The 26,747-nt window shown below is 37.7% G+C and overlaps 1 protein-coding gene across 1 annotated transcript in view; it reads left to right on the top strand.

Annotated features, from left to right (window-relative positions):
- TMEM132E (transmembrane protein 132E) overlaps nt 1-26,747 on the top strand; it is a 447,844-nt gene that overhangs the window by 347,447 nt on the left and 73,650 nt on the right. The window contains exon 2 of the mRNA XM_063457191.1: nt 25,499-26,396. Within this exon, the coding sequence (XP_063313261.1) occupies nt 25,499-26,396 (898 nt within the window). The remainder of the gene's footprint in view (nt 1-25,498; nt 26,397-26,747) is intronic.

Below are 26,747 nucleotides of genomic sequence, written 5' to 3'. Positions count from 1 at the left end.
ATCTATCAAAGTACTATAATTTGAAAAGTGGTTCAAAGTTATAAAAAGGGTCAATCACTGTGGAAACCAGAAGAACCATCAAACACTTTGAATTTATGATAACACCATTTTTACAACTTTGCACCACTATTCATTGTTCGACACTCTACAAAATATTATTTTTAATATTCTTAATTTAAATTTAGAATCTGAATAGCTAACTTTAATTGTAAAGGCTATATGCCTCACTTGTCACAAATCCTCCCACTTTCGTGATTATGATTGTAGACATACTTTGGCATCATTCCCCAGTAACTGGTCCTGGTCTTGCTTAGTGTTTGGCCTCCTCTGAAACAGGATTTACGGCAACCGGCTTTTGCATCTCTGCCAATCCTGACATTCAGTCATTGGCTGAGAGCATCAACCACCAACGAACTAGATTCTGTGCATCGAAATATGCATAGAAATGACATTAGCCATTCTAATACCAGGCTGGCTGATAAAATCCCAGTGACGCTGCCAGAAGTGGAGTTACACCTCTGTCAGCAAAGGAGTGCACAGTGTTTCAAAGCAACACTCTGCACATATAGGCTCCAAGCACTATGACCATTTCAAATCACTGAGGTGGTAATTGTGTCTGGAGTATCCATTTAATATGCAACCATGCATCCTCTAGGTTATCAACCTTTTTTTTCAGTTCTGGCTTATGACATTAATTCACTGCTATGTATATTGTATAAAAATGTATAAGAACTTGTGCACGGTGTAGCAATACATTTCACTATGTATATGTCTTACAAATACATACCTGTGCTATATTTTCATCTACAAATATATTTTTAGATCTCTAATAGGCTTCTTTTCTGAACTTCAGTTGTGTTGGGAAACCCATTCCAACACATTAAGTACTCTTCTATTTGGGCAATCAGACAACATGCAGACATACCTCATCTCTTTATTATAAATGCTATAACACAGAACATAAGATTTTTCCATGCAGTTTTTACACTAGAACACTGAACACATGTTCACCCACTCACATCATTATATACTGCATATTACAGCAATGTGTAATTTGATCATACCAACACTACTCTATATGTTAAATATCAGGGAAAAACAGCCACAAACTATAACTTATCATGTTGCATATTTACGTAAAATTGCTATTTTAATTATAGCTAAACACACAGTTTTTATATTTAAGATTATATAAATCTGTTTGGGGTTACATCAAGTTGGTATAAGTCATCAAGAACAGATGGATCCTCGTATAGGAAATACATTATCTTGCAATCTTACAAAAACTAGGTTTGTTATATTACTGAGAAGAATCTATTGTATTTCATGCAGAAATCTTCCAGGTAATGAACAGCGTAGGTTTTTATCTGATAGGCCTCCCACTTTTGCCAAGGCAACAACCTACTTCATTGATTGCAATTCTAGTTTCAATGATAAAATGATTTCTCAGACCACTTATATTTTGATTAAGTAGTTTTAAAAGCACATACTTATAGCTCATGTCCCAACACTACATAAAATGATTAATATAAATGAATGTAGAACTTACAGGTTTGTTTGTATATGTTTATTTGTAATATAAGTAGGACGGATATCTTTACAGGATATTTTCCTTGCAGTTAATTAAGGCTCCAATATTATCCTACACTAAGGAATACAATGTTATCATGGTCTGCTATACAATAATAAAGTAGAAACATCATTCACAATTCATGAACCTGGAAGAACAGTCCTGATTTGGAAATCCATATTGTATCTTTCCAGGTTTCTCCTCCTGTGTTCCACTTCTGGACACAAGGGTGTAGTTCCCCAAAATGAGCAGCACTTCACATCATGAAATGTATTATTGCTGTAGTGTTGTAACACCTCCCTTACTTACAGTCCATGTCATAGGTAAACTACATTGCATCAGTGCACCACACCTTTGATGTGGGTCTGGGCTTATTTGTGGTCACTAGTCCATTACTGGGCTGGTTAGTTCAAAATTAATACATAAAGGGACACTATAGACACCCAGACCACTTCATCTTATTGAAGTGGTCTGGGTGCAATGTCCCAGGTTCCTTAACCCCAAGATATTGATAAACTGCAATAATTACCTTACCTAGTGGCCGTCTACCAGACGTTTGGTCATCCAACTGACGCTGAGCATACTCTTGTTCTGCAAGAATATATCCAGCATTATCTAAAACCCCATAGGAAAGCATTGAGCAATGCTTCCTTATGGGTTAGTCCTAATGGGAGCGCTGCATGTACGCAGATTAGGTCCCCCGATGACGGCGGAGGAGGAGCGGAGGTGGTTATTAACCCTTTCAGTTCTATGGTGGGTGGGGAGGGCGATGGGGGTAATTTAAGGCCACCATAATGCTAGGAAAAAACTTTGTTTCCCTTGCACTACAGTATACCTTTAAAGGTACATTAAATGCAGTGTTCACTAGGCAATGCTCAAAAGACCCAAAAGTTACAGACTTGCCTTGAGGTTAGTTGACTCTAGTGATAGGGTTTTGCCTTCCTTTCTATTTAAAAAATTTAGTTAATTTGCCAACCTTCCAAGAGTCCCAATTTCAGGGTCCTGCCCCGTTGTTTTGACTTTTTCCCCTTGTGTCTTAGGGAACTGTGCACAAAAATCATGGTGTGAGTGCATCAATAGAAGCACTTGCTCTATACCTAGGCACTAGGAGCCTTCAAATAGTGCTGAAATAGGTCTGGCTGTATTGTCTGCTGATTTTAGGGGTGTATGCTTTTATCTACTGCCAGCCAATATATATATTACTGTGACGGACCGCCTGTCACTCCGACCGAGTGCCTCCGCCAATCGATGCTCCTAGTGCTCACCGAGGAATTCCAGCACTCCACAAGACACCATAAGCACTGCAGACCCCACATCCAGCAATGCTGCTGCGCCAGGGTCTCGCCTTCTTTCACCCCCCCCTGGACCCAAGACCAGGATCCAGCTTCCAGTGGGCTGACCTCTCCTACTCCCAGAGAGCGTAGCAGGAACAGCTCTAGTGATTATAATTCCTGGGGAGTATAGTGATATAGCAATCCCCAGGATAGATACAGCCGTTTCCCCCACACATGAGATGAGACACTATGTTGAGGGTAAACAGAAACAGAATTTTAATGGAGGCACACTGGCCTTTTATGCAAGTTTCCCAACAAGGGTGACACCCAGGTGGACCTTGTTGGGCACAGGAACACAAAGTGAATAAACCAATAAAAACAGAGTCATACAGTGAGACACTCCCATACACAAACAATAGAATCCTTCCTCTGTGCTTGGGAGATAATTGAACCAGGATCTGTACTAATCTGACCCAACTATCTCCAAGCACAGAAAAATCATAAAATTTTATGAAACCCCTAAAAGTACCTTAAAACACATAAAAACATAAAACCCCATAAAAGTTACATCCCCTGATAGCCCCGATCTGGGTGAACAACATATCTAAAAATCACCCAGATCGGTTCAGGGGTTCAGGAATTTCCTGGAAGTCATAGTTTTGACCGACCGTGCGCATGGTCCTATACCCAAAACAGTACCAGGGAAATCAGTGCTAACAGTCGGTTGAATTTGGTAGTCTTTTACAGGTTTCCCTGCAGGGCCCATAGTCTATGGGCAGGAGGCTGGCAAGCAGGCCCCTCCAAGTACAAGTGGCGAGGTTACTTTCGCCACAATTACATTTTATGTCATGTTTTATTATCTACCTGTTCACTACAATATGCAATAAACAAAAATATAAGAGGTTCAAGAATATTTAATTTATATTTTTTAAAATATTTAACAACCATTATTTCAGACAACAGCAATGTTTTGTTTTTCTCTTCAACATCATTTCTGATTAAATCAGAGCATGCGTGAAATGAGAATTTGAACAGGATCCAAAAATGTATTACTTTCTTAGATACTTCAGGTTCCTTTCTTATCCGGTGGCTTAAAGATCACTCTTTAAAAGAGTTAAGTAAAAGGTAATACTATTATCCTCAGCGATGCCAGAAGGAGTTTCATACTGAGGCCATACTGAATTAATATACTAACTCTTTGAGTTGTTAAGAGATACACATGCTATACAAGGAAATGTATTGAAGCATTACAACATACAGGACATAAAGAAATAACAATTATTTCAATCAGGGAAGTACAGTAATCTTAAAATATAGTCATATATAGGATTACTATATATATTTTTTTACACAATTGGTACTATATTACTTTAGCACATAGGTCTGCTTTAGCAACATTTTCACCTTTGTTGTTTTACTTCTACATCAGCACTCAGACCTTTTGCTTCACATACTGTGACCTTCGTTTAGAGACTTTATTCTAGAGACTCTATTTAAGAGTATTACACTTTTTGTACTTTCTATACCTTTTGCATTTTTTTTTAACATATTGTTTTCTATTTTTTTTTCCTGCATTTTATTATTATTTTTATTATTTTTCTCTGGTATCCTTTATCTTATCATATTCTATTTGCTGCAATTTATAATATTTGATTTTTATTTTATTTTATTTTATTGCAATTCTCTAAATATTTGCTTCTGGCATTTCTACTACTATTTCTATTCAGAGATTGGAATACCCTTAACCAGTTTAAGCAATATTTAGTTGACATTCCCCTACTCCCTCTACTTCACAGGGTGTCCACACAATGCTACATTATTTGTCTGTGTCTCTCCAGTTTTCCTAGTCCTAGCACCATAACCACTACAGTGAGCTGTAATGTTTGTGGTGCATGTTTTGCACTGGCACCCCCTTATGTAAGTTCTCAAACTGTTTGATAAGTGCCACATACCTCATCTTTCTGTATGGAGAACTTAAGGCTACCTGTTAGCTCTTCTGAGCTAAGCAATGCAGTGGCTGACAGTGTCAGCTGATTTCTCCCAGCCAATTAGGTAAGCTCTGTACAGCTGGACTTAGCTCCACAAAGAGAGTACCTGGCTGTGAGGAGGCAGGAAGTGTCGCTATTAGAAATCATTTTCTTTACTTACACACATATTCCATAGTGCTTTACAATATTATGAGGGGTGGGATTTAACTATAAGTAGGACAATTACAAGAAAACTTACAGGAACGATAGGTTGAAGAGGACCCTGCTCAAACGAGCTTACAGTCTATAGGAGGTGGGGTATAAAACACATTAGGACAGGAAATAGCAATCATATAAGGTGGCAGTGAAGCAGAGCTGGAGGAGAGAGTAAAGTTATGCCCTTTAGGAGGTATGTGAGGTAGAGGTTACTCTGGGAGGCCATAAGCTTTCCTAAAGAGATGGGTTTTAAGTCACTTCTTAAAATATTGGAGACTAGGGAAGAGTCTGATGGCGGTAGGCAGGCTATTCCATAGGAAGGGAGCCACCTGCAAAAAGTCCTGCAAGCGTGAGTTGGCCATACGTGTGTGAGCAGCGGACAGGAGAGAGTCACAGGTAGAGCAGCGAGACTGAGAAGAGGCATACCTATGGATCTGTGAAGAGATATAAGAGTGCTTTATAGGTATGGGTTAGCACTTTGAATTGACTCCTATAGGATACAGGAAGCTCGTGAGGACTGACAGAGGGGTGAGGTGTGAGAGGACCGACTAGAGTGGAAAATTAGTCTGGCGGCAACATTCATTACAGACTGTAATGGGGCAATACAGCTTTTGGGAAGACCAATTAGGAGAGGGTTACAATAATACATGCAGGAAATTACTAGAGCATGAACAATCTCCTGGTTCAGCAGAATCCTGTACCAAATCTAGTTCTACAGGACCCGGGAAAATATGGGAAGTCTTCTGTCTCCCTTTAAGGTTGACATGAAGCCCCTCTGAAGTTCGAGACAACCATGGTTCAACGATATTTATCTGTGTTAACTCTGAGCCTCTAGCTGCCAGAGCTAAAGCTAGAAGGAATGCTAATTTAATAGCCAACCATCTAAGGTCAATCTGGCCATTGTCCAAAGAGTAAAGGTAGATTAATAAAAGATCCACATCCCAAGTGAAAGTGTATCTCGCAGTAAAAGGACGGCAAACCAATAGCTCTTTTAGCAACCTGAGGTAAAGGGCATCTTGGGTCAGATTAGGGATTACAAAATTAAATGAAGAACCATATGTCTTGAGTGTACTGACAGCTAACACTGAATGATATTTGAGGTTGAGGAATTTCAGAGCTAAGGGAATTGTGTCAGATTCATGGGGAAGGAAATTGAAGGAAACATCCCATGCTTTAAATTCTTTGATCATCTGTTTGTATCTGTCACGGTTCTCATGGCTTGGCCTGAAACTTATCCTTGCGATGTCTCCAGCACTGGGGGCTGGACTTAACCTGTGACTGCTCCTGTCAATCATGATCCTGCTGTAAAGTATCACTAATTATCCAGGTATAAGACACTGGCTCTCCCTGAGGGCAGTGTCAGTTCATTGACTCTGGTTCTGCTGTCTGGTTCCTGCTTTTGAGTATCCAGATCGTTTGTTCTCCAGTTTGTTCCTGGCTCCTGACCTTGGCTTATTCGCATTGTGTATCCTGACTTCTGGCATCCTCTGACTTTGGCTTACCCTCGTTTATCCTGACTTCTGGCACCCTCTGACTTTTGGCTTACCCTCAACGATTCTCCTGCTTGTGTCCTTGCCTGTACTGCGACTTGGAGCAATATTCTGCACAACCCCTGTGCACAGACTCACAGGCCAAGTGAATTCTTACCTGACCTCCTTGGCCTGTGTTTAATTGAAAGGGCGAGCAAATATCTCTGCCTACCGGACTCCGACCTCAGGTAAGCTGCTACAGTATCTTACCCTGGTCCTGCGCCGTAATAAAAAATAAACTGTCTAAAACCCTGTCAGACAGAAGCGGATGAGTTAAAAGCCTACCAGGCTGCGATCCACATAAATTGACTTTCCCCCATGATGATGGATGTGGGCTTGCTGAGAAACTTCCCGGGACGAACCTGTAGCCCTGTAGGAACGACACTCGGTCGGAAAGGGCTTCTTGTAACTTGGAAAGCTGTTCTTTAAATCAGAGAAAGATCTCCTAGCATTATATCTTCCTTTCACCTCTTGTATAAAAGAAGGACAATACTAAGCAGAGCTCTGCTGAAAGCTTTCAAAAGTGCCATCTTAGAAGCCAATAACGCTGGTAGAGAAGGGTTATGAAAGGATCTCCCCCTCTCTGCCTTATCTAATATAAGCAGAAGGGGGCCAACAGCATCCGCAATTTTTAACTGTATATTGCAAAACATCTGATCCCCAGGATCCCCCAGAAACACTGCTTCCTGTAATGGATAACAGTGCTGGATCTATTTCAGGAGTCATTTGTGCCTGAATGTTAGGGATACCAATAAGGTTTCTAAGGAGGAGATCATTAGAGGACATCCTCTTTAACTAGCAGGTATCTGAAAGCCAGATTGGCAAAATCCCTGACTTCTGACTCGATGGCCCATCTGTAACGTAACAATTTTGAAGGGAGCACTTTACCTAAAAGGCTCATCCTGGCCATCTGAATGTTGCTCAACTACCCTTGTTCAGTGGAAGCTGCAGAGCAAACCACCTCCTCAGACTCCCAGTCAATCTCAGGTGATCCCTGTCTGGAACAGGACCGGCTTAGGGAGGATGAATGAGCAAATACTCTTGAGGAGGACGGTGAGGGACATTAAGGTGTGTAATCAGAGAAAATTACCATTTAAAATGTACTTTACAAATACTAATTTAAAAAAAGAGGTACAAAATATACATTATTTTAGTGATAACAAGGTATTCATACATACATATAAACAAACAGAAAAGTTGTGGCTATTAGGGAGTAGACTTGCTAGGCAGTACAGTGCAAGGAAGACATTTTTGGATCGGTTGGACCATAGTTTGTTCCTATTCTGTTTTGGTTTGAACACATTTCCCATGCAATCTTTTGGTAAAAAACATTCGGACAAACCAAAATGGTGCAAAAATACTTCTATTAACGTGTAGAAATAAAAAATAAAAAAAATAGTTTATTCTATATTCCCTCCCTTTTTTCTGGAACTCTGAATCATGAAACAAATAAAATGACTTATCCTTTTCATTTGCATCATGTTTCGGCCATTTGGAATGGAGGACTTAGAAACCAAATGCACAAGTATACTAGAGATGACTATGTAGCAGAGCCCTAGTCCTAGCAGGGACTCTTCTCCACTGTATCCACAAAAGTACAATCAGGAACTCCCAAAGGAAGTAACTGGAAGACACACTGGAACACACTGGAAGATATGGGAGTACAACTGAACTTTATTGGAACACACACGGCTTTTATGCCTAGTCATGCCTACATGGGGTTTACAATACAAGACAACAGGGGTTTTAATCCCAGGATCCGCTGTGCCTGAAAGATAATTGCGTGAGGAAACCTCTTTAATTTAATTATCCCTCAGGTACAGAAAAATCTACAATAGTTCCAAACCCCCCGCAAACACATTTTAATATTTCAAAAGGGGTTAGTTGATTGCATGGAAGGGCAGCGATCTAAATTGCTCTTTGAAGCTGGGACCCTAACAGAGCTATTCTGTAAGGTGTGAGAAGTCACACATAAGTGGCCTGGAAGTCTGGGTTTCTGTACAAACCAACTCTCACATCTGCCATAGGTTTTAATTGCCTCTTAGATAGGGAGTCCTTTTGATATGGTAATGATCATTAGCTTTCAAGAACAAAAAGAAACCCTTGTGTTTTAATATCATATCCAAAAGAGACATTAATATCTACCCACATCTTTATCATATCCAGAATGGGATAAGCAAAATCTTCCAGTCAAGCCTAAACATGAGTTGTGAACAAGGGGACCCCACAAACAATACATTGTTAAATAGCCCTGACCTGAAAACAATAAGCAGGCAAGCGAGTGGGCACATGTGGGCATGGTACTCCGTGACAGTGTTCCGTCACAGACTATACATACAGTATGCGCACTGTGGTATGATATGTCATTTATACTGAATTACTACTATATAGTGTATACATGCCACAGCCCCTACAACAGAATAAATAAGGGATTCATATAGGGCTTGTTAATATAGTCCTGACATAGTGATGGATCATGTTAACGTGACTACTAAAAGAGTAGATCAGATGCCACTTCAGTTTGGCCATAATATAGGGCATAAACTTGCCACCTGTAACAATAAATATAAATATCAAATTTGACTCTTCATTAACATAGCCATTTGCCACATATGTTATACCAATCAACATTGCTGAGTCAGTCCAAGTAGGCGAAAAAAATCACTCACTTGCCATAGAGAGGAGTTTTTGGGGGGCAATTTGAGCACTCTCTGGCATAATAACATTAGGCTTGTGCATGGTGAAAAAAATTGGTTTGGCTCAATTACTTTATCCAAAGAAAACAAATTATTAGGTCAGATCAAATTTTTATTGATGCATTGGTTGGACTGGAAAGGTGCAATAGATGTCCTGTAAATCCTGTAACTTTTAATTACCTTATGACCGTATGATTGATATATATATATATATATATATATATATTTTTTTTTTTTTTTTGAGAAATCTATCTTTGATTAAGCCAATTCTGGTGGGAATTTGCCCAACTAAATCCCAACCAAATTTCAACTGAATAGAATAGCATTTTTTGTTGACATTTGGTCAACATTCGAGTTTTTGGAGCGTTCGGTTACTTTTTAGTATTTGGTTGCAAATTTCGGCCTGGGTGATCCTGACTTATTTATTTGCCCAATTTATTTATTTGTTTTAATGGCTGTCTACGAACCATCATTCCCAGGTTTTTTTGTGCATCACAGGTTGAATACCGAATCACAAACAACCGAACCAGTTTTTCTATTGTCTACTTGGGTAGCTTCATGATTTGGTCACATTGCTAAGTTACAAAATCCAGACGACCCTCCTATTACCCAAAATTCTGAGGAATTACAATCGAGCCAAAAACTAGTACACAAGTCTCCTATAAAACAGCACTATGGCAGAGGGAGGGACAAAGAAGAGCTTTGCCTGTGGCACAACAGTGGTGGAGCAAAGCTGTGCATCTGAACTGATCTAGAATTATGCATAAACTTAATATAAAGTCTTGCACCTGAGGTGTCTGGTGTATCATGTTAATCATCTATTAATCATTTATCATGTATCAGAACCACCAGTATTTTAGTTTTTTCATAAAAGTCTATGTTTATTGTGAGGAGCATATCAATTTCTTAAATAAACACACCTTCTAATTTATTATCATCCTTTATTTATAAAACATTAGCATATTTTTTCTGCTCTGTACAGTAGCAATTTTCCTTATATGTATTTCCAACCATGCAGGATAACACCAGAGGTGTTGCAATTTTAATAAATCTTGTCTTACTCATTTCCTGATATAATCAAATGGGTAACAGTCTGGCTAATCTTTTTGGTTTTCCTAATTAAAAAAAACACAAAAGCTTAATAATTTCACAATGCTTGTACGAGAAAGTCTAGCTGAAAATCTACTATTGTTTTTTTCTTTTTTTATTGGATGCTTGATTGCAGAATCTAAAAGAGCAAAGATATTATCTATTGATCTCTTGACCTCCAACATATAACTAGGGAAAAGTACATATTTATTAAAGCAACACTATAGTGTCAGAAACACAATCATATATTCCTGACACTATAGTGTTTAACTAACTCTTTAAGTACCTGGCCATCCTTGCATTGTTCTGAAAAGGTGTTTTTACTCACCTTTTTCTCCAACACTGCAATGGTTTTGCTGCAGCTGGCCCACTTTCAAGTCTGAGATCATCAATTTTGATGATCCCATATAAGGGCATTGAGAGGCTAAATGGTGCTCTGCACCAATCAGCATCTCCTCATAGAGATGCATTGAAGCAATGCATCTTTATGGGGAACATTCTGCGCCTCCATGTAGAATGTGGAGACACTGAATGTCAGTGCAGAGCTGACACAGGAAGCTCCTCTAGTGGCCGTCTAAGTGACTGTCACTAGAGGTGTAACTAGTCAATAATGTAAACACTGCCTTAAGCTGTAGTGGTTATGATTAAAATAGTATCCCTTTAATAGGATGTCTTTTTTGTTTGAGGCAGCATATATAAGTATAAAAGAAACTAGTGTATTTATTGCTAAATATTATTATTTGGGAAAACCATGATCATTAAACATTTAAATGGTTTCAAAGTATACAGGTCCACTGATCTCGGGCAAAGAATGAAGATTTTTGCAACTCATTAGGCAATTTCAAAGGTCAACGCATGCATAATCCCTTTTCCATTTACTATTGTAAACCAAAAAGACGAAACATAACTTCACCATTATGTATGTATGTATGTGTATGTCTGTCTACTGCTGTGAATTGGGAGAAAATATATTGCTGTGAAGGTAATACTCCAGTGTAAAAAAGAGCAGTACATCACTGTTCCTATTGAGGCTGTTGATAAGAGAGAGGTATTTCAGTTGCATGTAGCTGTAGATTTCATTGTGTAATGAGTATAGCATGCCCTTTAGGTAAATTAGATTTATAATTAGTGATGGGAAAGCTGTATAGTATGGATGTGGAAAGGGTGTTAACAGAAAATAGCCTCATGCACAAACAACCTGTAATTCAAGAGCAGGTCAGAAATGAATGTAGTGATCATAATAGCTAACAATACAGCATTCATAGTGAGATAATTACCATTGCTATACTGATATTTAGTGCTATATAAATTAAAAGAAATAATATGAAATAGAAGGTGATTAGTGTGGTTGTGTGTCCCCTCTGGGTTAATTTCAGACTGCAGGGAATATGAATATATATATATATATATATATATATATATATATATATATATATATATATATATATATATTTATATCTATACACACACACACATATATATATATATATATATATATTTATATCTATACACACACACACACACACACACATATATATATATATATATATATATATATATATATATATATACACACATACACACACATACACACTCATACACACACACGCACACATATATACACATACCAAAAGAGTTGTGGTGGGGGAAAAAGTGTGGATGAAAAGTAAGTGGAAAGTTAATACATTGCTAAACACAATACACACACTGGTCAAGTCATAAGATGTGCTTTTCCCACAGAAATCTCACTTTAACAGTGCTTTCGCTACTGCAAGGGATTCTGGGTAGGCATATGCGCTCAATGAGCTCAACAAAGAACCACATTTTTGCCTCATAATTCCACTTTATACATGGATTCCTTGGAGTATGTGTCTGCTGTATACAACAGCTTTGAAACACAATTCAGGAAGAGGAGCAAAGCCAGCGAACCACTCATGGACAGCTGTTTCGTTGTTATGGAGGCTTAGCGTTACTTGTAAAGTACATACCAAAAGAGATGTGGTGGGGAAAAAAGTGTGGATGAAAACCCCTTCCACCTGAAGTATGTACTTCACAAGTAACACCAAGCCTCCATAGCAAACCAGTAACCAACCTCATGCTGATGAATTGCATTAACAACACAGTGAGGGAGAAAAAGTATTTGATCCCCTGCTGATTTTGACCATTAACAAAGAAATGATCCATCTATAATTTGAATGGTATGTGTATTTTAACACTGACAGACAGAATAACAACAACAAGAAAAAAATCCAGAAAAATGCATTTCAAAAAAGTTATAAATTGATTTGCATGTCAATGAGTGAAATAAGTATTTGATCCCCTATCAATCAGCAAGATTTCTGGCTCCCAGGTGTCTTTTATACAGGTAACGAGCTTAGATTAGGAGCACTCTCTTAAAGGCAATTAATTGATCAGATTCCAAACCCTCCACCATGACCAAGACCAAATTGCTGTCCAAGGATGTCAGGGACAAGATTGTAGACCTACACAAGACTGGAATGGGCTACAAGACTATCGCCAAGCAGCTTGGTGAGAAGGTGACAACAGTTGGTGCGATCATCTGCAAATGGAAGAAACCCAAAATTACTATCAGTCTCCCTCAGTCTCATGCTTCATGCAAGATCTCACCTTGTGGAGTTTTAATGATTATGAGAACGGTGAGGAATCAGCACAGAACTACACGGGAGTATCTTGTTAATGATCGTCAAGGCAGCTGGGACCATAGTCACCAAGAAAACAATTGGTAACACACTACACAGTGAAGGACTGAAATCCTGCAGCGCCCACAAGGTCTCCCTGCTCAAGAAAGCACATGTAAAGGCCGGTCTGAAGTATGCCAATGAACATCTGACTAATTTAGAGGAGAACTATATATATTTATATACATTTTAAAAAATAAATACATTTGCTCTAAAACTGTTCCACAAAATAGTTCATGTTTGAAAAAAAAATATATATAGTTTTCTGTAAAAACATGAAATCAAAATCTGAATAAATAAATGAATGTTAAAAAAATAAACTAAATGCTAAAAATGTATGATAAAACAAGTAGTTTTTTTTTTCATACACTGAAACTCTATACAAATAAGTATCCAGTAATGTACAGTGCGTCCTTGTTAATAAATTTAATTAGTATTTCAGGAATTGCCATATGACATGACTTGCCACTATGCATGCAAACTCGAATCAAAGCAAGGCCAACAGGGTCACTCCTCTAGCTCAATTATTATTTGGAAACTCTCCGTGCATAGTCAAACTCAAAATTCTAAGTCCGATTTACTTGTTCGGTATAAATCCTTTACTAGTTTATCTGCTGGCCACTACACTGAGATCAGTAGATTACTACACCCTTCAAGACTTATAAAGGCGCATACCTTATTTGTTACACCACAGTAGCAAATAACCATGAGGTGTGACATAGGAGGCTTACAGCAGTTTTATAAATACACCGTGAATAATGTAAAAAGGGAACTGCATTGAAGCAGAATTGACTTACTGTCCACACGTATTGATTATTAGTGTATTTCAGCACTGCAGCAAAAATAAGGTATGTGATAATGTAAACACAATTCTTCTTTACAGGGAAGTGCATATAATAAATAAGCCTTACAACGGTGCACTGCTGATAATGCATCCCATAATATATGCAATAGTACACATTCCCACCATCCCCAAAACAGAAGTATTATCACAATTTGTAACCTCTATCTTCCGGGAACTGCTCCCCGCCGAAGCATAAGCTTTTGTTAGCTCTCCTAATGCTAGTCCTGAAATGCAGAGCTTTGCTAATTAGCTGAAAGTGGTCAGCTGACACTCTCAGCCAATAAGTAGGCCCTGCACAAGAAGTGACTACTTATGCTAGGGGGGCACCGGGGCACTCCTAGTACCATGACGACCGCACTAGTTATGGTGTTTGAAGTGTTTCTTTAATTTGTAGTAATGCACAATATTCAGCTGTTCATTTAGATTTATCTTAGATTGTGATGGTTCCAGTAAATGATGTGGCTCTTATTATACTGTAAAGTTATCCCTTTGAATACAAAAAGGATGGATCTGCTTTCAACACAACTGCTTTCTAAGACAGTAACCTTTGACATTCTGCCAGACATTAATTGAAGATGGACTGAAAAATGATGGCCGAGTAGTTATAATTTATTACCCTGTAATGTTAGGTTATTAAAAGTAACTTAATTGTTTGAGCAATTTTCATCTGAGAGGTTGGATGCAATAAGCAAATGCCCAGGATAATTATAGTTTATGTAACACATAGCTTTGAATGTGAGGCTTTTGCTTCAAAACTGGTGTAAGCCACAAAACAGTTATAGACAGGAATGTTAATGGTATATTCAAGAATTATTTTTTGGGGAAAAGCTGTCCATCTTGGTCCTTAAGGTTGATTCATCTTCCACAGTTTTAAGATTTCCACAATCAAGTTGTAATGAAACAATTAACTTTATTTAACCATTACAATATGGTCAGAATTAATTTTAAGACTCAGCGTAACTGATGTCATTCTAATTTGCACTGGATCACAGTTCGCCAGACACTACAAAATAAAGAATAAATAAAACTAACTACTTATATGTTTTGTCCTTGAAGGCGATTCAAGTTGATTTAAGTACTCTTTCAGCCATAACCAAATCAGCAGGTAATAGATGAGTGTTATTAAACATCTCAATATTACTCATTTTAACGAACTCAGCCTATTGCAAACATAGCCTAGAACTCTGAAGTATAATTTGATTCAGTTGTTGGTGTAATAGCCATATTACTTGTTATCAGAATGCATTTGCTACTACCCCCTTATAAGGTTTCTTTGAAGATAAATGACCTTGTTGTTTGACTATTAGCATTAGTACTTAATATAAAATAGTACTATAATTACATGAATAAAAAAAAATGATTAAGATACAATACATCATGCAGTCATAATTGTAATCATAATTCACATGAAAAACTTGGATATAACTAATTGGTGTAGATATGAAGACTTTTGCTTTTTTAGCCACAACTGACCTTTAAGCATTTAAAGAGATTCTCTAACCCAGAGCTGCCCAAAATGTAGATCCCCAGATGTGTTAAAACTACAGTTTCCTTGATGCTTTGTCATTCTAAAAGCACGCAAAGCATCATGGGAGTTGACGTTCTCCAACATCTGGGCATCTAGCTTTTTGGCACCCCTACTTTAATCTACGGAAGGGGAATGAAAAACAGAAGAATGTCACACTATTACTAAAACGCCAATATTATCAGTCTTAGATTGATGTCCACAGGGCATTGAGTTGTATGACACAAAGGGGGTATTTGTCAAAGTGTAACAAAGTTACAAATGCTGAAAAGAGACATATGTCCATCATGTTCAGCATTTCTCACATCTGTTTTTGCTGTTGATCCAAAAGAAGGCAAAACATACAGTTTGAAGCCCTTACAATTTTGCAACAAACTAGGAAAAAAAATCATTCTTCACCCCAGAATGGCAGTAAGATCTCCCAATGGATCAGAATTTTTAATATTATGTTTTTACAAGTATTCATCCAGTTGCTGTATAGACTCTGGTAAAACCACCTCTTATCCACATTTTTATTGTTCTTACTGTAAAAAAAAGTATTTCCCTTGCCTTCGAGTAAATCTGCTTTCTTCCATTGTATATGTGTGACCTTGTGTCCTATGTATAGTCCGGTCTATGAATAGATTTCCAGACAATGGTTTCTATTGGACCTGAATATATTTATATAATACTATGATATCCCTTTTGATGCACCGTTTTTTAACCCAAACAGATTTAAATTTGTTAACAGTCCTTTTATGAATTTTATAGCCTATCTTTGCACTTTTTCAAGTGCCATAATATTCTTCTTGAAACATATTCAAGGTGTGGTCATTGATTTATAAAGAGTCAAAATTATATTTTTATCTTAAGAATCAATTACCTTTTTTATAAGACAATACAATACTGGCCTTAACACATTTTTATTTTCTAGGTTAGCCCATTTACTCACCTTTTGCATGCATTATTGGCTAATATATTATATAGAATGCTACTGATTTGCCTCATTTAAATGCTTTACATGTCCTTTTCTTATTTTAAATTTATTGGTATACCTTCCCACTAAGCCATATCAGTTTCAAAGAGTTTCTGTTATATTTATTACTCCATGCTACATACTGAGAAGTATATCTTTCCAATATTTATTTAAAGATATTCCATTTATCCTCAGTGTTTTTTTTTTTTAAATTCCAGTCAATATTTTGTAAAGCTACCATAATCTCCTTGACATTTGCCTTTTTAAAATATGTACTCCATGTGCATTTGCTATTTTAAAAAAATATATATATTTTAAAAGACAACATATTGTGATGACTTTTTCACAAGTGCTCCCCTATTTGAATGTTTGTCAAAATATCAACATTGTTTGTTATAACCAGATCCAGACAAGCATCCTTTATAGTTAGTGATTGTACCGATTGTGACATGAAGATGTCATGTTGCCCCATGCAGATATCTACCCATAAAGCTTACACATTTTCCTTGACACATTCCACTTGCTTAATATTTGGTTAACTCATGGTTGACATACAAACATACTCCACCACCTTTCCTTTTTTATCCTTCATAAATAATGTGTTACAATTTAAGTTAATTACCTAGTCATGTGTCTCATTCCATCATGTTTCTGTTATGCCATTGTTTAGTGTATGCTATTGCCTCTAGTTTCACCATTTTGTTATTTAGGCTCCTTGCAGTAGTAAGCATATTTTTAATATTATCATGAGACACTTGTAATTTATGTGATGTTTGTTTTTGTTTTGTTTTGTTTTTTACTATTACATACCTTCTGTTTTCTGTTATTGCCCATCCCCCATCTCAAGCCCCCATTTCATTTGATTATCCTTATGATTATCACATGAAGCACATTTCTCCAGTATGGCATTATTTTTGCTTTTAATGGTGCCTTTAACTCTCATCAATATACTTAATCCAGCATTTCAATAGTGCCCCAAAACATATAAAATAATAACAAAATATGTTGCACACAACACTGAAGGATAGTTTTTGTATGTGACCTAATAAGCACATGGAACCTGGGTAAACCCAATATTTTGACAAGTTATACCACTGATTTGACACAAACATAAGATACAAACAAAAGGCTTGTTGTCAATCACATAATGACTGATTGATTTCATCATGAAAAAAAAAATAAAACTTGATTTGTAAACTGTAACTATTTCAGAGGCTGATATTATACTATTATTATTATTATTATTATTATTATTTTTATTATTTATAAAGTCCAACAAATTCCTCAGCACTGTACAATAGGTGGACTAACAGACAAGTATTTGCAACAAGACTAGTTGGATGCACAGGGACAGAAAAGGTTGAAGGCCCTGCTCAAGCTTACATTTTAGAGAAATACGTTCCTTCTTTTGTTTAACCCCTTAAGGACACATGACATGTGTGACATGTCATGATTCCCTTTTATTTCAGAAGCTTGGTCCTTAAGGGGTTAAACAAAAAATAATAAGTTTAACCCCTTAAGGACCAAACTTCTGGAATAAAAGGGAATCATGACATGTCACACATGTCATGTGTCCTTAAGAGGTTAAAAGAGCAAAAAGCAACATTCTCAATTGTTTTACAACTATAAACCTATACAATTATCCAAAGAAATATACTTCAGGGATGATGTGTAAACTTTTAAGGGTACAAATAAAAAAATAATTGTAAGAGCGTCAAATGGTATTCATTTTGATTAATCATATAAATTGTTGCCTTATGCTCCTGCCTTACTATGGTAGGCCTTATTAGTATGATTATGAATGCTGTGGGTTATTTGTGCACCAATGCAACAACCTGCACACAATTTGTACAACGTCAGCTCTGAACATTGATACATGTTTCATTTGGGTTAGTGTTTACTGTGATTGCTGTGAGAGCTTGAGGTAATTTGTATTGTTTGAAGTGTATTACTATTGATTCTATTGTTATATAGCAAAAACTAGGGGCAGATACAGTGCAGTAATCTGTTTACAACAAACAGGGAGAACCATAGACCCACATGTTAATACCCCTGCCTATTATTATTATTATTATTATTGCCATTTATATAGCGCCACCAGATTCTGTAGCGCTTTACAATATTATGAGAGGTTGAATTTAACTATAAATAGTACAATTACAAGAAAACTTACAGAAACAATAGGTTGAAGAGGACCCTGCTCAAACGAGCTTACAGTCTATAGTATAACAATGTATATTTATACTGTGTATATTTCTACAACCACCTGTATCTTTGTGCAGCTGCCCATTTTTTTGGGTCATCTCACTAGCTTTCAATTGAGAGTCTATTGTATCTTCCTTCATGGCCTGTATCTCCCATCTTTCTTTGTCTTTAAAAAAAACAAAAAAAACAACAACAACAAAGTTGTTTTGAAGCAAAAGCATCACATTCAAAGCTATGTATCACATAAAGTATAATTATCCTGGGCATTTGCTTATTGCATCCAACCTCTCAGATGAAAATTGCTCAAACAATTGCCAAGATGACTATTCCAGAGCTTTAACCATGAATGCAAGATATCAGACATTTACTTTCTCTGTAACATTTTCCTTGTAGAACCCGTTTTGTCATTGCGTGACCCTTTGCTTTTTACAGCCTTGTCCGATGTCTGAAAACACCTCAACCAATATAAGAGCTCCAGGGGCCACTCAAGCTGCAGAACTATCTTTCCCAACATTGTTGCTGTGATAGTAATGACAATGTGCTTCCACTATAATCTATTTGGTTAACAGCAAACTGAATGTCGTTGAATGTGTACGCATTATTGTCATGGCTGTAAATATCCCACTGGCATCTGTCCATAAACCTGCCAGCCTCTGGCACCCCTAAAGCTTTGTCTTTCTGTCATCGTAAAGTCATCTGGGAGCAATCTCTTCACTTTCACAGGTCATGGCGGTCATGCTGGTGTCTGCCCTTGCACAAGTGATGAGTTTTCTGACAAACAGAGCCAAACGCAATAGTGCGGGAGAGGTCTGCAAAGTATCGTTAAATAAGGATTTTCAAACTGCCCTAAGTTTATGAATATTGAACAGAAATCATCATTCTATTGCAGCATGAAAAGAACAAACTAGCATTCTCAACTAAGACCTGCTAACAGGTAGTTAAGTAATATTATTTGTGTGGACATAGCCAAGTTTGTTCTGAACATGGTTCTGTCCATACAGAAAATGAAGTTATGTCATAAATTCTATACGGACATAGTAAGAAAGGTGTTGGTGGGCATCAGAATGCTTTTCTTTATGACAATATGTAGATTATGCATAATAGACCGTTATAGTAAATTATCACTTAAAGCTGCTAACTAAGACTTCCACTTATCTCAGGCATCACTGGGACATCTATGCCACAATGCTATTCTAACAGTAAAGATCACTTCTTATCCACTAACTATCCTAACATTACACTATCACTAAACATTATCATGTTACAATGCTACACATTGACCCATACACTACCACTAAAAATTACCCCTACAGCGCATCAATGCTAAATAATAACCTAGAACTCCTAAATTAGCATTAACCTGTCAATATCATTTAATTCAAAAGATACATTATGACAAAATCATGTGTTATTGGAAAATAATGCCATCTCAAGGTTCTGTACACATTAATAAATCACTCGACATATTATCTTTTTGTTTATGATGATGTCTCCAGAATCCCTCAATGTACATAATTAAATATACTGCACAAGTGAGTGCACCCCTTTTCTTACTTGTTATATATTCAACATTGGGCTTCAGATAAGTACTAAGTATTAATAAAGGTAGAGAGCCAGGCCATGATTGATCTATAGGTAGGTAGATAGAAAGAGTATTAACTCTGAAATGCATTCTTTAACATTTGTACTTTTATAAGGAAAATGGAAGCCTAAAATTGAAGCAATATACATTAGATGTGCAATTCATTTCGGTCCGAATTTAAATTCGGACGAATTTCGTACATTCGGATGCTTCCGAATGTTCAAATTGCCAAATTTCAGAAGTGCCAAATTTCGGAAGTGCCGAACCGAACCAAACTGAATAGCTGAAGTGCCGAAGTACCGAATTGCCGAATTTCGAAAGTTCCGAACCAAACCAAATTGCTGAAGTGCCGAATTTCGGAAGTGCTTCGGACTTCTGAAAAGTGGCAAAACAGGAGAGGGAGGTAAAATGAGGGTAATGATGACAGGAATCTAACCTTACCCCTAACCCTACCCCAACCCTAACCATACCCCTATCCCTAACCTTACCCTTAACCCTACCTCTAACCCTACCTCTAACCCTACCCTTACCCTACCCCTAACACTACCCCTAACCCTACCCTTAACCCTAGTAGGGTTGGGGTTAGCATTAGGGGCATGGTTAGGGGTAGGGAAGTGCCGAATTGGCGAAGTTCCGAATTTCGGAAGTGCCGAACCGAACAAAGTGCCGTAGTGCTGAGTTGCCAATATCCCGAAGTCCCACATTTTGGAAGTGCCGAACCGAACCCAATTTTTTGCCCATGTAATATACATACATGGAGTAATTTCCAGGCCTAAACTATTTATTGTTCTCAATCTGCTGTGCTAACCAGTACTCTAAATATTCCAAATTTGCATCTTAAGGTGAGGGACAATTCTATTGTTTCTCTGTATAGATGTTTGGTTTTTTTGTCTAGTAAACTATGGATGGCTTGCAGTATATATTTCCCATACCACCCAACATTTATAATGGACATAGATGGACACTTTAATTTTAGGGTTTAAGTAGGGGTATAGTCAGGAGCAGGGTTGTTAAATTTTAGGTTACTTACTAATAACAATTTAACTTGTAATTTAAAACAAAACAATGTAGTTTGAAGATATATTACTGTGAATATTATTGCTGTGGAGCTCTGTTATTCGCTCAGACACAGCAACAATATGGAGCTCATAGGAAGGAAAATGGGACTGAATAGAGTGACAGAGTGATTTGGGAAAAAAACTAATGTCTGCCCCTTTTAAATAGGGACACTTGGGAAGTATAGTATTAATTTTCAGATACACACCTGGCTATAAGACACATATACTTAACTAATTCAATAGAAGAAGCAATACAATTTCACAAAATGTTTATGCTATAAGTTATAGTGAATCAGTTACGTTTGTTTTCTTTAGTTAGAACATGTGTATGACCTAGCAATACTGAGAAATCTGACTGGTTTTAAAACCTAGAAACGCGTGAATGCTGCTCTCTTCCATTAACCCACATATTTGTCCTTACACACCATTTCTCAATAGTATTGATTTACCTCATGCTGTACTGATAATGTACCTACACTGTCAGCTGAACAGCAGATTGATGTGCATTAATATGTGAGATAACTCTAGGTCAAGAGAACTGACAATAACTTTCATCATTTAGACTAAAAAAAAGTTTGGACTAGGTGGATCATAAAAAGGTTTCTTTCGGGTTAACACTGAAACTGAATTGTCAGGAATTAAGCATAAAAACTGTAAAGCATACGTGTCCAAGATTTAGTTCTAATATAGATGTATTCGCCTAATGCTAATTAGCTGGTAAATTCTTGACAATTAACAGGTTTGTGAATTACCTTGTTACAAAGTAGTCTATTTTGTTAAGGCTTGTAAAAGCTCATACAGCATATTATTTAGTTGTAAGTGTTAAAGGGAAACTCCAGTGCCAGGAAAACGGATCGTTTTCCTGGCACTGTTGGGTCCCTCTCCCTCCCACCTCCCACTCCCCGATTACTGAAGGGGTGAAAACCCCTTCAGTCACTTACCTGAGGCAGTAACGATGTCCCTCGCCGCTGTCTCCTCCTCCGTGATGCTCCTCCTCTGTATTGCGTCGGCCGGTGGGCGAGACTGATCCCACCCACTGGCCGAGGAGACCTAATGCGTGCATGCGCATTAGCGCTCCCCATAAGAAAGCATTGAAAAATAATTTCAATGCTTTCCTATGGGGAAATGAGCGACGCTGAAGGTCCTCACACAGCGTGAGGACGTCCAGCGACGCTGTAGCACAGGTTTCCTGTGCTATGAAGGAGGAAGTTCCCTCTAGTGGCTGTCTAGTAGACAGCTACTAGAGGAGGAGTTAACCCTGCAAGGTAATTATTGCAGTTTATAAAAAACTGCAATAATTACACTTGCAGGGTTAGGAGTAGTGGGAGTTGGCACCCAGACCACTCCAATGGGCAGAAGTGGTCTGGGTGTCTGGAGTGTCCCTTTAGGTCCAACTCCCTTTTTCTCTAAGCTCAGTATATGTAACTTGACAGGAAAATCCCTACAACATACCAATATTGCTAGACGAAGGGTATTATTGAAAAAAGAAAAAAAAAACATAGGACAGAAGCTGCAGGAAAGGTAAGTAACAGCTCGCTGCCAGCCCCCCTCCTGCTCAGCCCATCCACTGGACCACCAGGGAATAATATAGCCCCTCTCCCTGGCTCATTACAAGCCCGGCTGTCCTGGTAGGTATTATGGCAATGTAAGTTGCCATAATACAGACAGTGACTTGAGTATAAGACGAGTGGGGTTTTTTCAGCACAAAAAATGTGCCGAAAAACTCGTCTTATACTCGAGTATATACGGTATTTTATGCATAAGAAGATAATTGGTCAATCTAACCTGGAATGTTCCTTTAATTAAATATGTGTGTGTATATACACACACACATACACACAAATAGACAGAATTGTTCTATAGCTCAAAGCCGCATTGAGCTGTGACTTGTGACTTTGCAGATCTCAATTTACAGTCGTCTCACCTACTCTTTCTAAATACGTTGTTTTTTTATTTTATTATTTTGAGCAAGTAGTGACTTTAGACCTTAGTAGTTAATTACATATTTATATTTTTTCCAATGCAATGTTTTGGTTAGAATAGTTTGGTCTCTTGTGTTCATCAGTGGGTTAACAGATCAACTCTGTCCTCCATACGTCTGGCACATACCCATCTCCCTGATGAGTTCTGGCCAAGATCTGACTGCGTGGTGATTCTGCATTCAGCAAAGAGACTGGGTGTGAATACTAAACAGCAAAATACTCTTAGCCTAACCTCCATTAAAAGCAGTGACAAAACAACTCCCCTTTCTTTTCCACCCACTTTGTGTGTAACATGGAGCTCTATCCAAGCTAAAATTCAGGACATTAATGTTAAAGAAACTATCAGAGCACTGAGCAGCAACTGATCGCTGCTCTGAACATTTCTAGCTGCTCTCAAAGATGCTTCAGTGATTTTCTCAGCTTGTAGTCTCCCACCGCCCCTCCTCACAGCAATCACACAAAATAGTTGTATTCTGTGCTTAAGCTTTAAAAAGAAATCAAAGAAAAGGGATGCGGTAGCTAGCTCTGAAAAATATATTCTTGTGATGGCATCCCATGTTACCTGGAAAGATGGAAGGTCCTTGTTTCCAGTAGAAATTATTGCTCTAAAATAAAGTTGTCAATATGTATTGCTGCACGGCTGCTGAGATCCAGTTTAATCCAAACATAGAATGTTAAAGAAATGTCCTTACGCTCTGCATTACATTTTCTTAAAAGGACTTGGGCATAAAAAAACACGATACAGTATTGTTTTGTAGAAGCCATACACGTTGTTGATTACATCTTTGTGTTGTGATCAGACTAGAAGTAAATGTACAGAAAAATAAGAATTATATTTGGATCCAAATGCCTTGTATTGTGGAATGCTATGTGCATTCATTGGGGGGAATCAACTGCATGCTCAGCCCTACTTGCATCCAAAGAGGATACTTTCTACTTCCGTTAGCTTCACTGAGCTAATGGCAGTAGTCAGGTGTGTTATAGTAGAATTCTGGACTCTCCCCCTACACACCGGTCATTAAAACATTTTTTTTTTTATCTTCTAGTGCGTGAGTGTATTCAGGAGAGCCATGCACGGTGGTGTTTTTTTTTATTTTTTATATACAAGTCTCTCCACTGAACAAATAGCATGCGGATTAGAGAAAAGGCGCACGAGAACACTTACTCTAAAATATTCTCGCACTTTAGAATAATAGCTTGAATTGAAAAAAAAAACCTGACAAGCACGCAGTGGCTTGCAAGATAGTGCAAATTGGCTGAATAGAAAAAGAGGCTTCTCAATCAGAAGCCTCTGATTGGATAGTTCTGCAAGAGGAGACTGAAAATCACTACTGGAGAAAAGAAAGGGCTTACAAAGGAGCCAGTCATAAGAACTGAAGCGTGTTCAAGCTGTTTTAGACGACACCCAGTAAATTCATGCATAAAAATTGGGGGTATGTCTACTATGTCTACTAAACTGTGTTTTCATTTTTTTTTTTTTTTTTTTTTTTTACAGTGTGGAGTGTTCCTTTAATCTTTGCCTCTCCTAGCACAATGTATAGCTTATAGATGTACATATTGGAATTTGCTTTTCAGGAATCTGTCTCAGGTACTACCTCTCAGGTAGTACATTGTGCTGTTGATTTTTTAGAATAGTGTGTAATTGCTACATAATCCCAACCAGAATATGTTTGGATCCTACAAACTATCAGGGTCCACTCATGTCACAATCCTATCTCGGTAAACCAGGCATGTAACACAGGGCTAGCAACCATTCCACATGAAGAGATGTTAGGGACACTGCTTGCAGGTCCTTGTTTCTTGCAGCCCAAAAATATGATAATGACCATACTGGATGTGCTCATATTTGGTAAAGATGTTGCAAATGGGAGCAATGTAACTTGACACCTAATTGAAGCTGAAAACGTTGATACTTTTTTGGCTGCTAAGATGTATTCTAGTACCAATTAAATTACTTGTATAATAACGTTTACTTTATGGTTACTTCAGAAAGACAAGTGTGCATGGAAGTTCTGAAAGCTTACACAATTCACAATGTATTACAATGTTGTATGTCCCTACCTGATGTTTGATGATCTTATGTCTTGGAATGAAACATAGAAACATAGAATATGATGTCTAAATACTTTAATTAGCCCCTGGCCTTATCTTAAGTCTAGGGCAGCCTTATGCCTATCCCATAATGGTAAAGAAAAATGTTTAGTAACCTGTTTGAAATTGTTATATTGGAATTTGATGAGGTAGGTTTGGAAACTATGCAGTGAATTGTTAGAAATATTTTTCATATCCTTATTTTTTGTTTTTCAGCATCCTGCAAAGTTCTGCCTACAAATGCTGCCCATCCAACAGCCCTTCCACCTTCTCCAGCTGCCATCCTTCCAGTTAGCTATCGCCTGTCCAATACTCGCTTGGCCTTCTTCCTGCGCGAGGCTGGACCCTTGCCAACATGGAATTCAAGCACCCCTTTACTTCATCGCTCAGAGCCCTTTGTGGTGTTTCAGACAAGGGAATTGCCAATTCTAAATGTTACATTGGGACCTTTTGCTGCAGGACAGGTTTTGCCAAAGGAGTTACTTCAACCTTCAAGCACACTAGAGGTTTCAGATCGACTAACTGTAAACTGGAAAGTTAGAACCTATATAATTAGAACTCGAGTGCCTGCCAATCAACCCACAGTACAGGTTCTCTTTTATGTAGCTGGCCGAGATTGGGATGATTTTGTAGTAACCGAGCGTCTGCCATGTGTCCGACTTCATATTTTTCGAGAAATTCAGGAGATTAAGAGTTCTTGCAGATTGAGAGGAAGTTTAGCTATTTGTCTTGCTCAAGCTGAACTTCCTCTGAGTTGGTTTGGGCTGGCTGCTGTACCCATGGGACGGCAGAAATCCTCACCTGATGGAGCTGAGCTTAACGGAGAAAGTCACCAAGTAGAGTTGTTTTATACTTTACATACCCCAGACTCTAGTGGAGGGTGTCAGAGTGAACCTGGCACACGTAGGGGAGGAGAAGCACCAACTCAACATCCTCTTCTTCGAATTGGTAGTATCAGCCTATATCAACCAGTTGAGGTCGATCCCATGCTTGAACAACAATTGGATACAAATATCTTCATCAGATTACCAGACAGAAAGCTACGACCAGGAGAGATCCTTAGAATCATGCTCTATATGGTGGCTAATTCAAGTGTAGAGCAATTCTCACTCAGGTAGTTGAAATGTCTTACTGGAGGTTGGGGAGAGAAAAATATAAAAATAGACTCTATGAGTTATTTGATTTTTGGATTAAGAAAATCTATTATAATACAACATGACATAATGTCTACCAGTAACCCATTATTGGTATAAAATCATCATGCCTCTTTCTATACAGAAACTGCTTAATATTTTGTTGTATTCTGGATCTTGGCCCCAAATGTATTCAAAAAGAAAAACAAAATAGTTCATAGCCTTGGTTTTCTTTTTTTTTATAATAGCATTAATCATCACATTTAGGGAGAACGGTAGCTGTATAGGAAGCCAAGATTAAATTTCTTAGGCTTTTAGCATTTTTGACCAAA

This window comes from Pelobates fuscus, chromosome 1, assembly GCF_036172605.1.
Source record: "Pelobates fuscus isolate aPelFus1 chromosome 1, aPelFus1.pri, whole genome shotgun sequence".
NCBI lineage: Eukaryota > Metazoa > Chordata > Amphibia > Anura > Pelobatidae > Pelobates > Pelobates fuscus.
This window is presented reverse-complemented; position numbering and strand designations above follow the sequence as displayed.